The sequence below is a fragment of the Callithrix jacchus genome, chromosome 12 (genome assembly GCF_049354715.1).
Source record: "Callithrix jacchus isolate 240 chromosome 12, calJac240_pri, whole genome shotgun sequence".
NCBI classification, from domain to species: Eukaryota; Metazoa; Chordata; class Mammalia; order Primates; family Cebidae; genus Callithrix; species Callithrix jacchus.
In genome coordinates this window covers 4,517,144-4,530,273 of record NC_133513.1, presented here as the reverse complement: position 1 = coordinate 4,530,273, position 13,130 = coordinate 4,517,144, and the positions used below count along the sequence as shown (strand labels likewise).

Below are 13,130 nucleotides of genomic sequence, written 5' to 3'. Positions count from 1 at the left end.
CCTGGGCAAGGCCACCACACTGACAAACAGGCAGGCCCACGGGTCTCCTGGGTCACTGATGGGGCCCGATGAAGTTTCTGGATTTTATTTGTTTGTTTATTTTAAAGACGGGGTTTCACCATGATGCCCAGGCTGGTCTTGAACTCCTGACTTCAGGTGATCCACCCACCTCAGCCTCCCAAAGTGCTGGGATTACAGGCGTGAGCCAGTGTGCCCGGCAGTTTCTGGTTTTTGAAACATCACTTCTGACCAGCATTTGGGAACCTGGTCTGAATCACATGGGAGGAAACACGTTTGTTTCAGGGCTTTGGATGAGTTGTCTCACTGGTGCCCAGGCTGGAGTGCAGTGGTGCAATCTCGGCTCACCTCCGCCTCCTGGATTCAAGCAATTCTCTGCCTCAGCCTCTTCAGTAGCTGGGATTACAGGCACTCACCACCAGGCCCTGCTGATTTTTGTATTTTTAGTAGAGATGGTGTTTCACCATGTTGGCCAGGATGGTCTTAAACTCCTGACCTCAGGTGATCCACCTGCCCTGGCCTCCCAAAGTGCTGGGATTACAGGCATGAGTCACTGCACCTGGCCATGCAAAATCCTTAAGGGACACTCGAGCCCTGGCAGCATAGCTTCCTCCAGAGTCCCACTCCTGCCCACTACGGATCCCCCAGTTGCTCCGATTCGCGGTCCACTCTTCATCCAGATGAATAAGGGCAGCGGCCAAAGGGTTTTCTCTGGGGGGTCCTGTGTGGGTCATGGGGGCAAAGACCACCTGGGCTTACACCTAAGAGCGGGCAGTCCAAAGGCTGGGGTGGATGACCAGGGACTTGATTTACGATTCCGCCTTGGGAATGGAGACACTCAGTGGTGACCTCACCAGGTCCAGAACGGTGCCCCCTGCCAATCACAATGCCAAGTCAAAAGGCTGCCCTCCAACCCCCCTTGCCTGCTGGGCACAGGCACCCGTATGTGTGTGTTGGGGGGAAGACGAGGAACAGGACCTTCTCTGTAAGATCAGCAAAACAAAACGCTGGCGGTACTTTTAACTTGCAGAATACCTTGTTTACGATCCCACCGGGACCCAGAGCGCCTGTGGCAGCCCAGCTGTTAGCCTTTCTTTTGTTTGAGCCTCTCTAAGTACAGCTGCAGGGACTTCTGGATGGAGTCTCTGGAGACGAAGCTGACAAAGTTCTGCACGTCCTCGTCGCGATGCGTGATCAGGCGGCTGGCTGTGGCCTTCCGCATCATGGCCTTGGTCAGCTGCCGGGCGTGGTCTAAAGGAAACAGGGCCCACCACTGAAATCCCACTTTTGAGGCAGCGGGGTGACTCCCGACTTACTTATTTTTGAGACACAGTGTCCCTCTTGTTGCCCAGGCTGGAGTGCAGTGCTGCAATTTCAGCTCATGGCAACCTCCGCCTCCTGGGTTCACGCAATCCTCCTGCCTCAGCCTCCCAAGTAGCTGGGATTACAGACATGCACCACCACGCCGCCTAATTTTATATTTTTAGTAGATGGGGTTTCTCCATGTTGGTCTGGCTGGTCTTGAACTCCTGACCTCAGATGACCCACCTGCCTCAGCCTCCCAAAGTGCTGGGATTACAGGCGTGAGTCACTGAACCTGACTTTATTAAATTATTTATTTATTTGAGACGGAGTTTCGCTCTTGTTACCCAGGCTGGAGTGCAATGGCGCGATCTCAGCTCACCGCAACCTCCGCCTCCTGGGTTCAGGCAATTCTCCTGCCTCAGCCTCCCAAGTAGCTGGGATTACAGGCACACGCCACTGTGCCCAGCTAATTTTTTGTATTTTTAGTAGAGACAGGGTTTCACCATGTTGACCAGGATGGTCTTGATCTCTTGACCTCGTGATCCACCCGCCTTGGCCTCCCAAAGTGCTGGGATTACAGGCGTGAGCCACCGCGCCCGGCCCTTATTTTTTATTTTTTGAGATGGAGTCTTGCTCTGTCGCCCAGGCTGGAGTCCAATGGTGGAATCTTGGCTCACTACAACCTCTGCCTCCTGGGTTCAACTGATTCTCCTGCCTCGGCCTCCTGAGTAGCTGGATTAGCCCCCAAACCCGGCTAATTTTGTATTCTTAGTAGAGATGGCGCTTTCCCACGTTGGCCAGCTCGTCTCAATCTCCTGACCTCAGGTGACCTGCCTGCTTCCCAAAGTGCTGGGATTATTACAGGCATGAGCTACTGTGCCCAGTCCTATTTTTTTATTTTTTATTTTAAAGAGACAGGATCTTCTCTGCTGCCCACACTGGACTGTAGTAGGTTAACCATGACTCACTGCACCTTTGCGTTCCTGGGCTCAGGTGATCCTCCCACCTCACCCTCCTGAGTAGCTGGGACTACCGGTGTGCACCACACTGCCTGGCCAATTTTTGTAAACAGAGGATGTCTTATGTTGCCCAGGCTGGTCTCCAACTCCTGGGCGCAAGTGATCGCCCTGCCTCAGTCTCCCAAAGCGCTGGGATTACAGATGTGAGTCACTGCACCTGGCCCACTCCCACCCTTGCTAAGTGGGAGAAAACCCACAGTTTCTGTCCACTGATGATACCGTAAAGATCGTGTTTTTTTAATGTGTTACTTTCACTCAATTATCTGATGAAGAATATTTCCATGGCACTAAATAACCTCTGACAGCACAGGAAATGGCAGCACGGCCTTCCGTCACTTGTATCAGGGTTGGTAAATCTGCTCCCCAAGGCCCTGAAGCTATAATGGTTTTTACTTTTTTTTCTTTTTCTTTTTTTTTTTTGAGACAGAGTCTCTCTCTGTTGTCCAGGCTGGAGTGCAGGGGAGTGACCTTGGCTTATTACAACCTCCGCCACCCAGGTCAAGCGATCTCCTTGCCTCGGCCTCCAGGGTAGCTGGGGTTACAGGCACTTGCCACCACACCTGTCTAATTTTTATATTTTTAGTAGAGACGGGGTTTTGCCGTGTGGGCAAGGCTGGTATCAAATTCCTGACCTCAGGTGGTCCGCCCCCTCAGCCTCTCACAGTGCCGGGATTACAGGTGTGAGCCACCGAGCCTGGCTTGTTCTTACATTTTTGAATAGTTGAAAAAAGGTTAGTACTTTGTGACAAGTGAAAATTATGTGAAACTCAAATTTCGGTGTCCATAAATTTTTTTTTTTGAGATGGAGTCTTGCTCTGTCACCCAGGCTGGAGTGCAGTGGCACAATCTTGGTTCACTGCAACCTCCACCTCCCAAGTTCAAGTGAGTCTCCTGCCTCAGCATCCCTAGTAGTTGGGATTACAGGCACGTGCCACCATGCCCACTAATTTTTGTATTTTTAGTAGAGACGAGGTTTCACTGTGTTGGCCAGGATAGTCTTGAACTCCTGACCTCAAGTGATCTGCCCACCTCGGCCTCCCAAAGTGCTGGAATTATAGTGTGAGCTGCCGCGCCCAGCCCAGTGTCCATAAAGCTTTGTGGGAACACAGCGACACCCATTAGTTTACGTCTCCCCGGGGCTGCTTCTGCTACAAAGGTCTTACCTACAGAGCCCACAAGCCCCCTGGCCCCCTACAGACACCATGCTGGGCCTGGGTCTACACTGTTGCTGACATGGCCAGCCCTATTTCTATGAAATGGACAACTGTCTTTGTAGTAGGTTGAAAAGTGTACCCCAAAAGCCAGGTCCACGTCCTAAGCACTGCTCTGGAGGCTGGAAGTGTGACCTTGTTTGGAAAGCGTCTCTGCAGAGGTAATTAAGTTGGGATCATCTTGAATTGTGGGCAGGTCCTAAATCACATGACAGGCGTCCTGAGAAGGGAGAGAGATCTGAGACCCAGAGAAACCCAGGGGAGAAGCCACGTAAGGATGGAGAGAGTAGAGGAGGCGTCCATGAGCCCTGAAGGCCTGTAGCCGGAAGCGGGCCGGGGCAGACGGGGCCCTCCCTGGAACCCGGGGAGGGAGCGCAGGCCTGCCCACATCCCGATTTTGCACCTCTGGTCTCCAGCACCATGGCATCCACTTGTGTGTCTGAGCCCGCTGGTCTGTGCTGCGTTGTTGTCCCGACACCCACACGCTGTGATTATGACATCCACAGAGAACCTTTGCATGGAGAGCCTTCTGGTCTCCCCAGCGTCACTGGGTGCTCACCACGCCCTGCGCCTCACCTGGAATGGCCAACCACTGGGCTATCGCCGACAGTGCCATGCTCTGCACCTGCTCCTCCGGCACCACCTGGTCCACTATGCCCACCTGCAGGGCCTGCGCCGGCGGGAAGAGCAGCCCCAGCTGCAGGGCGCGCTCGGCTGCCCGGTGCCCGATCGTGTTTATCAGGGTGTCTTTGAACCTGGAATGCAGGCACCCGCTCACCAAGTGGCCCCAGGCTCCCAGGCGTGTCTGTCCCTTCCACGGCAAGTGTGGCATGTGGCTGCAGCCCAGGGCCTTACCAGAAAGGGGCAACAATGCCCAGTAGGGTCTCATTGAGTCCTATGCTGTACTTGGGGTTGTCCGCCAGGACGCGGTGGTCAGAGGTCAGGGCTATCAGGCAGCCTCCGGCGGGGCAGGCTCCCTGCAGGGAGAGGCCAGATGGGGCTCTTAGGTGCTGCTGGTTCCAACTTCATTCCAGAGGGCCGTGCCCTTGGGGCACCCCTACCCCCCAGGGCCCTGCAGCCATAGTCTGAGCTAGGTGTACACTTGGAAATGGATGGGGAGGGAACTGGCCATTTAGGGCTTCACAAGGAGGGTCTGAGGCTCGTCTTCAGCCAAGGGTCATTAGCTCTTAGGGGACAGAAAAATCACTTTTTAAAACCTTTCAGTTAGGGGAGCAAGTTGCTTGTCCTCTCAGAGCTTTTACTCAATGCTAAAATGCCACACAAGCATTTAGCCAGAGCTGTCATGCCCTGAGGGGGTCCCGTTACCATCCCCAGCAGCCAGTGCCACCACGATGTCCTGGGAACCCCACACTCACCCTGTTGTCACTGCAGACACCCACTGCCCCGCATGGGACCTCACATCTGTCTGCAGCATCCTTCAGGTCTCCTCTCACACCAGCCCTCCCCTCCGCCAGGATCTACCCACTCCCAGCTTGTTACAGCCACCCTGAAGGACACCCTGGTTCCCGAGGTTGAGCCCCCACATTGTTCTTAGCCTCCCCAACCTTCCCCCTGGAAGGGATGGAGTGATGTTTCCAAAATGTGAATGCGATCACCCACTTACACAGCTTCCACCTGGGCTGGTGTCAACCCCAGGCCCTGGTCCCCACCCCCTGGCTCTTTTCTGGGACTTGTCTGACCCAGGCCAGGCCCCTCACCTGAGGCCCACCTTCCCCTTTTCAACACGCCATGGGGTCTTCAATGGTGCACTCACCTGTGCACGCCTCAGGGTCCCCCACTGTCCCATTCCCCTAGGAGAAAGGGTCTCCCCCACTGTGGAGGGCAGGACAGTGTGTCTCATCCCCCAGGGCTGGCCCAGGAGAGGGCCAGCAAGGCCACCTGGGAGTGGGGACACTCACGTTGATGGCAGCGACTACCACCAGGCTGGACTGGTAGAGCCGCAGCCACAGCTCCTGCACGGCCTTCCAGTACTCGGCGTAGTGGGCGGGGCTCCTCCCGCACATCTCTGTCAGGTCCAGGCCAGCCGAGAACACGCCGGGGCGGTCCTGCAGGGGAGCCCGGGGCAATGTACCTGTCAAAGTCCAGCTGGTCTCACAGCAGCAGGGCCAAGAGCCCGGGTGCCCAAGGCATAGCAGGGCCAGGTCACACCCAGGGTGCTGGGTGCTGCCCCCACGGAGCCAGGACTGGGTGGTCTAGGGACTCGGCCTAGGCCTCTGCGGGAGCTGGTTTCCCTGTGCTTCCCAGAACATTCTTCCCTTTCCCAGTTCAAGCCGGACAGGAGATGACAGGCAGGGTCAGGCATCGCCCCGGGGACACGAGTGCGCCGGCCCTCTGGCTCTGCACGCGCGGCTCGGGCAGAGGAACCCAGAGGTGCGGCGAAGACTCCTGAGAGCCCAGAGCGGGTGCACGTTCTCAGTCATTCACCCACAAAGGGCCAAGCGAGCCTCGGAATCCCGTGTGGACCAGCAGGGTGGGAGAACAACCTGCAAGGTGTGGGTTCTTCAGCAGCTACAGAGGAAGGGCGAGCGGTGAGCACAGGTGTAAGGGACCCTCCCACGGCTAGAGAAGTGGGTGCCGGCACAGGAGCCTGGATACCCAGTCAGGGCTGCTGGCCAGGGACGCAGGCTCGGGGAAGGGTGCAAAATCCACGCTGGGGCCCCTGCGTGGTCACAGCCCCCTGAGCAAACGACGAAGGTGCCTCCTCCTCCCAAAGCTGTGAGCGGACTTGTTCCTGCAGCCGGACCCAGCTCACCCTGACTCACAGAAGCAGAGCTGGGCGGATGTTTACCCCACACCGTATGCAGGAAGGAGGTCGACAACCACCTAATGTGTGTGAGGAGGAGGGGCAGGGACAGATGGATGCCCTCCACATCCTTAGGTCGTGTGAAAAAGCCCGGAGCAGCGTGGGCTTGCAATGCAGCTCGGCCGTTCTCACACAGACGACGTGAGCTGGTGCCGTGCAGAACGGGTAGGCCGGTCCTTTGTTTCTGCAAAATGCAGAAACTTCTGTCACTCAAGACCCAGGCCTGGCTGGGGCTCATGCCTGTGATCCTAGAGTTTTGGGAGGTCAAGATGGGAGGACTGCTTGAGGCCGGGAGTTCCAGACTAGCCTGGGCAACATAGCATGACCCCATCTGTACAAAAAGTTAAAACTGAGCAAAAAAAAAATTAACCGCCGGGCGCGGTGGCTCAAGCCTGTAATCCCAGCACTTTGGGAGGCCGAGGCGGGTGGATCACGAGGTTAAGAGATCGACACAATCCTGGTCAACATGGTGAAACCCCGTCTCTACTAAAAATACAAAAAATTAGCTGGGCGTGGTGGCGCGTGCCTGTAATCCCAGCTACTCGGGAGGCTGAGGCAGGAGAATTGCCTGAACCCAGGAGGAGGAGGTTGCGGTGAGCTGAGATCGCGCCATTGCACTCCAGCCTGGGCAACAAGAGCGAAACTCTGTCTCAAAAAAAAAAAAACAAAACAAAATAAAACAAAATTAACCAAGTGCAATGGCTCACACCTGTAATCCTAGCAAACCAGGAGGCTGACATGGGAGGAGCGCTTGAGCCCAGGAGCTCAAGACCAGCTTGGGCAACACAGTGAGATACTGTCTCTACCAAAAACTTAAACATTTTTAAATTCTTCAACATTCAAGAATCATCTGAACCCAGGAGGTGGAGGTTGCAGTAAGCCAAGATGGCGTCACTACACTCCAGCCTGGGCAACAGAGGGAGATTCCATCTCAATAAATACGTAAGGCCAGACGCGGTGGCTCATGCCTATAATCCCTGCACTTTGGGAGGCTGAGGCAGGTGGATCACTTGAGGTCAGGAGTTCCAGGCCAGGCCCTGTAAAGCCACCCGAGCCTCCAAGGATGCCTCGCTCCCCTGCCTTCCACCATGGTCTTCCCCTCGGGGTCCCATCCTCCTGGGCCTGAAAAGACGCTGCTCATTGCCCCTCCATGACCTTGGTAATGAAGCTGTTCCCACAGATGCCACGCCTCGTGTTTGCCAGCACTCAGGCAACGCCCAGAGTCCCCTGCACAGGAGCTTAGACCAAGGAGATTCACCCCTCTGAGAACTCGGCCTGAAGGCCAGCCCACAGAGGACCAGCGAGCATGGGCACTGTTCGCGGGCCTGGCTCAGGGCACCCAGGTCGTACTAGTGGGGAGCACCCAAGGACCCCACAGACGGATGGCTCCCCCTCACCCGCTCCCAGCAGCTCTCCCCAGTGCCCGCCTGGACGATGCCTGGGCCGGGAAGGCTGTCTCCAAGGCTGGTCCGCCTTCACTGTTAGGAATGATCTGCTTGAGGCCCGTGGCAGTTTGGGTCCCTGATGGAAGCCTCCTGTGGAGGCACCTGGAGTCCAGTGTGGTGGGGCTGCTGGGCCGTCCCTTGCCACACATGGGCAGGCTCTGCCTCTTCCCACGTGCAACAGGCCTGTGCTCTGATCAGAGAACTGGGGCCAAGAGCTCTCGCGAGGGTAGGGAGCTGAAGTGGCACCTACCGAGGTCAGGATGACACCGCGGAAGCTCTTGTCATTCTCCAGCTTCTCCAGGCTGATGACCAGCTCCGTCAGAAACTCCAGGCTGAGGGTGTTCACTGGGGGGTTGTTCAGTCTCATCACAGCGACCCCTAATTTAAAGAAGGAAGAGAGAGAAAGCTGACATCCAGCACTGGAAAAGTACCCTGACCAGCCTGCACCCTCAACCAAGCCACGGTAGCTGCCTGTTTTGGGGTGTGTGTGTGTGTGTGTGTGTTTTTTATTAACCATTACTTTTGACACGGTCTCGCTATACTGCCCAGGCTGGAATGCAGAGGCATGATCTCAGCTCACTGAACCTTAGACCTCCTGGGCTCCAGTGACCCTCCCACTTCAGCCTCCTGAGTAGCTGGGATTACAGGCACGTGCCACTGTGCCCAGCTAATTTTTTGTATTTTTAGTAGAGACGGGGTTTCACCATGTTGACCAGGATGGTCTCGATCTCTTGACCTCATGATCCACCCGCCTCGGCCTCCCAAAGTGCTGGGATTACAGGCTTGAGCCACCGCGCCCGGCCAGAAACTGCATGCTTTTTAAATGAACCATTTTATTTTTGGACAAGGAGTCTTTTAAAAAAAAATTTTTTTTTTTAAGATGGGGTTTCACCATGATGGCCAGGCTGGTCTTGAATTCCTGATCTCAGGTGATCCACCCACCTCGGCCTCCCAAAGTGCTAGGATTACAGGCGTGAGCCACCACGCCCAGCCCTAAAATTTTTTTTACTGAAAAGAAATAGAGACGGGGTTTCACCATGTTGGCCAGGATGGTCTCAAACTCCTGACCTCGTGATCTGCCCGCCTCGGCCTCTCAAACTGCTGGGATTACAGGCGTGAGCCACGGCGCCCTGCTGGACGAGGAGTCTTGCTCTGTTGCCCAGGCTGGAGCAGCAGCATGATCTTGGCTCACTGCAACCTCTGCCTCCTGGGTTGAAGCCATTCTTCTGCCTCAGCCTCCTGAGAAGCTGGGATTACAGATGGGTGCCACCTTGCTCAACTATTTTTTTTTTTGAGACAGAGTCTTTATCTGTTGCCAGGCTGCAGTGAAGTGGTGCGATCTCAGCTCACCGCAGCCTCTGCCTTCTGGGTTCAAGCAATTCTCCTGCCTCAGCCTCCTGAGTAGCTGAGACTACAGGCACGCACCACCATGCCCAGCTAATTTTTGTATTTTAGTAGAGACGGGTTTTCACCATGTTGGCCAGGCTGGTCTGAATCTCTTGACCTTGTGATCCAGCCCCCCAAAGTGCTGGGATTACAGGCATGAGGCACCGTGCCCAGCCTATTTTATTTTTTTGAAATGGAGTCTTGTTCTACCACCCAGGGTAGAGTGCAGTGGTGCAGTCTCATCTCACTGCAACCTCTGCCTCCCGGGTTCAAGCAATTATCGTACCTCAGCCTCCCGAGGAGTTGGGACTACAGGTGTGGGTCACGATGCCTGGCTACTTTTTGTATTTTTAGTAGACAGGGTTTCCCCATGTTGGTCAGGCTGGCCTCGAACTCCTGACCTCAGGTGATCCGCCTGCCTCAGCCTCCCAAAGTGCTAGGATTACAGGCGTGAGCCACCACACCCGGCCTTATATATTTATTGAGACGGAGTCTCCCTCTGTCACCCAGGCTGGAGTGCAGTGACTCAACTGTAGCTCACTGCCACCTCAACCTCCTGGGTTCAAGCCATTCTTCTGCCTCAGCCTCCCAAGTAGCTGGGATTACAGGTGTGCACCACCACACCCAGCTAATTTTTGTATTTTTAGTAGAGATGGGGTTTCACCATGTTGGCCAGGCTGGTCTTGAACTCCTGACCTCAGGTGATCTGCCCACCTCGGCCTCCCAAAGCGCTGGGATTACATGTGTGAGCCACGGCACCCAGCCACCATTGTGTCCTTACTCCTCCCGAACTCCTGTCTTCCCCTCACACATTGCTGCTCTTATCCCCTCCTATCTGGTCCGCTAGTCGTAGTCGGTCTGGGAGATGGATTCGAGACTGAGTTCTCATGGCAGTCGTTAGCTTTCTATTTGAGACAACGTCTTGCTCTGTCACTCAGGCTGGAATGAAGTGGTGCGATCTCGGCTCACTCTAACCTGCGCCTCCCGGTATTTTTTTTTTTAATTTTTAAGATGGGGTTTCACCATGTTGGTCAGGCTGGTCTTGAACTCCCAACCTCAGGTGATCCGCCTGCCTTGGCCTCCAAAGTGCTTGGATTACAGGCGTGAGCCACCACGCCTGGCCGTGCCTCCTGGTTTCAAGCGATTCTCCTGCCTCAGTCTCCCAAGAAGCTGGGACTATAGGCTCGAGCCTCCACACCCAGCTAATTTTTTTGCATCTCTACACTAGGCTAATTCTTTTGAGATGGAGTCTCACTTTGTCGCCAGGCTGGAGTGCAGTGGCACAACCTCGGCTCACTGCAACCTCCACCTCCTGGGTTCAAGTGATTCTCCTTCCTCATCTTCCTGAGTGTACCACCACACCCATCTAATTTTTGTATTTTTAGTAGAGGCAGGGTTTCACCATGTTGGTCAGGCTGGTCTCAAACTCCTGATCTTGTGATCTGCCTGCCTTGGCCTCACAGAGTTAGGATTATAGGCATGAGCCACTGTACCCGACCCTTAATTTTTTTGTGTTTTTAGTAGAGATGGGGTTTCATCATGTTACCCAGGCTGTTCTTGAACTCCTGGCCTCAGGTGATCCCCTCACCTCGGCCTCCCAAAGTGCTGGGATTACAGACGTCAGCCACAGTGCCTGCCCTTGGTCCTTGGCTGTGTGGAGAGCTGCATGGATTTAGGCCATGCTGGTGTTCTGGTGACAAGGACACCAGGGGAAAGGTAACGAGGCCGGACAACATGAGACAACCAAGGAGAATTTGGAAGAGCTTACACATCATGTGGGAAGTGGCTACATTCCTGGCATAGGGTGGGTACTAAATGTTCCTTATTTATTTATTTATTTAAGGCGGAGTCTCAGTCTGTCACCTAGGCTGGAGTACAGTGGCATGATCTTAGCTCACTGTAACCTCCACCTCCTGGGTTCAGGGGATTCTCCTGCCTCCGCCCCCCATGTAGCTGAGATCACAGGTGCCTGCCACTGTGCCCGGCTAATTTTTGGCATTTTTAGTAGAAACGATGTTTCAATATGTTGGCCAGGCTGGTCTCAAATACCTGACCTCATGATCTGCCCACCTCGGCCTCCCAAATTGTTGGGATTACAGGCGTGAGCCACAAGGCCTGGCCATGCTAGGTGTATTTTAAACATTTTTAAGCACACACACACACACACACACACACCCTCCCTCCAGTAAAAAAGGAAGTATTGGTGAAATGACAGTTTTTTACCTCAGTGCCTCCCTACTCCACCATATAAAAAGACACAATGGGCCGGGCGCGGTGGCTCAAGCCTATAATCCCAGCACTTTGGGAGGCTGAGGCAGGTGGATCGCGAGGTCAAGAGATCGAGACCATCCTATCAACATGGTGAAACCCCTCTCTACTAAAAATACAAAAAATAGCTGGGCATGGTGGTGCGTGCCTGTAATCCAGGTACTTGGGAGGCTGAGGCAGGAGAATTGCCTGAACCCGGGAGGCGGAGGTTGCGGTGAGCCGGGATCGCGCCATTGCACTCCAGCCTGGGTGACAAGAGCGAAACTCCGTCTCAAAAAAAAAAACAGAAAAACAGACACAATGGAGTTTGGGGTCAGAAAGCCAGGTCTGACTCCTCGTTCTCAGAAAAGCCTGATGTGCTGACATGGAAATGAAGATCCGTTTACCCTTCAGGTCACGTTGCGGCTTGGATGAAGTAATAGTGCAAACGCCTTAGGGGGTGTTTTCCTGTGGCCGGGCGCGGTGGTTCATGCTGTAATCCCAGCACTTTGGGAGGCCGAGGCGGGTGGATCACAAGGTCAAGAGATCGAGACCATCCTGGTCAACAAGGTGAAACCCCGTCTCTACTAAAAATACAAAAATGGTGGTGCGCGCCTGCAGTCCCAGCTACCTGGGAGGCTGAGGCAGAATCGCTTGAACCCAGGAGGCGGAGGTTGCGCTGAGACGAGTGTGTTCCACTCCAGTGGAGGACGACAAAGCGAGATTCCGTCTCAGACAAAAAAAGAGAACTCAGGGTGTAGCTGGCCTTAACAGGGGCCCCCTCACCTCGCCCAGGCAGCTCCCCCAGCCCAGAGAGGTCGGAAGTGCGTTCTGAAGCACAGGGAGCCCGGGGTCCTGATGCTGTGCCAAGTGAGGGCGTGGGGAAGGCTGTGACCTACTGGACCCACAATACGGCCCCTGTGGAAGGGCCAAGGCCTGCACCGCGAGGCCCGGGGGCCGCCTGGGTCGTGCCCTCTCGGTGCCCTGAGCTCGGCCTCCTGCCTGGAGGGAGCGCGCAGGCTTGTCTTTCAAAAGCGCTCTTCCTATCCCTTCCTGATGGTGGGTACGAGCTTCTGTGCCACATGGGGCTGTTAACCAACATCATTTTATTCCCAAACACTCCCATTCTTTTCCGCTTGCAGCTGACACTCGGGTAACATCCTATCCCCGCCAACCTTAGAAACAGCAACTTCGCCTCATGACCAAGGAACCCAGGCGGAGCAACAACGTTGTCTAGAAACTGAGCGTCCATAGACGTGGTTCTCCGACGCCGCCCCGCGAACGCGGACCCACGCGGGTCCCGGCCCCGTGCCCGCCCTCCCGCCCTCGGCGCCGCCCGCTCACCTGCGCCTGCGTCCGGCTCCACCAGCACCCGCTGGCTCCCGAAGCGCCGCGCGCCGTCCCCCCGCTCCGTCAGCCCGAGGGCCGCGCCCGGGAGCCGGGCCCCTGGGAAGGCAGCGTGGAGGAGCCCGTTAGTCCCCGGCTGGGGCCCGGCCCCGGCCCCGACCCCGACCCCGACCCCCGCTCGCCCCGGGTCTCGCACCCGCGCGGAGCAACATGCGCGCCGGGACTCGCAGAGCAGCCGCCAGCGCCATCTTGAACGGAATGCGCCGGGCGAGAGTCGCGGCCTGGCCTGGCCTCGTGAGAACGGGCCGGAGTTCGCCCCGGGACCAGG

The 13,130-nt window shown here is 55.7% G+C and overlaps 1 protein-coding gene across 21 annotated transcripts; it reads right to left on the bottom strand.

The window, feature by feature from the left end:
• Positions 1–74: 74 nt before the first annotated feature.
• ECI1 (enoyl-CoA delta isomerase 1) lies at positions 75–13,064 on the bottom strand. 21 transcript variants are annotated; one of them, XR_013524528.1, is made up of 11 exons: positions 12,999–13,064; positions 12,800–12,901; positions 8,073–8,200; positions 5,473–6,561; positions 4,409–4,530; positions 4,130–4,308; positions 3,957–4,038; positions 3,636–3,773; positions 1,054–1,269; positions 578–892; positions 75–443 (listed from the first exon to the last, which is right to left on the bottom strand). XR_013524528.1 is itself a non-coding variant. In XM_078344425.1 (9 exons), exons 1-8 carry the CDS (start codon positions 13,048–13,050, stop codon positions 1,059–1,061), a joined length of 1,023 nt encoding a protein of 340 aa, XP_078200551.1. In that variant the 5' UTR covers positions 13,051–13,064; the 3' UTR covers positions 75–892; positions 1,054–1,058. The 21 variants fall into 21 exon arrangements, 6 of the variants coding, with proteins under 6 accessions (XP_078200551.1, XP_078200552.1, XP_078200550.1 ...); XR_013524522.1 differs by having other exon boundaries at positions 5,473–5,619; XR_013524527.1 differs by having other exon boundaries at positions 75–892.
• Between the last annotated feature and the right edge of the window lie 66 nt (positions 13,065–13,130).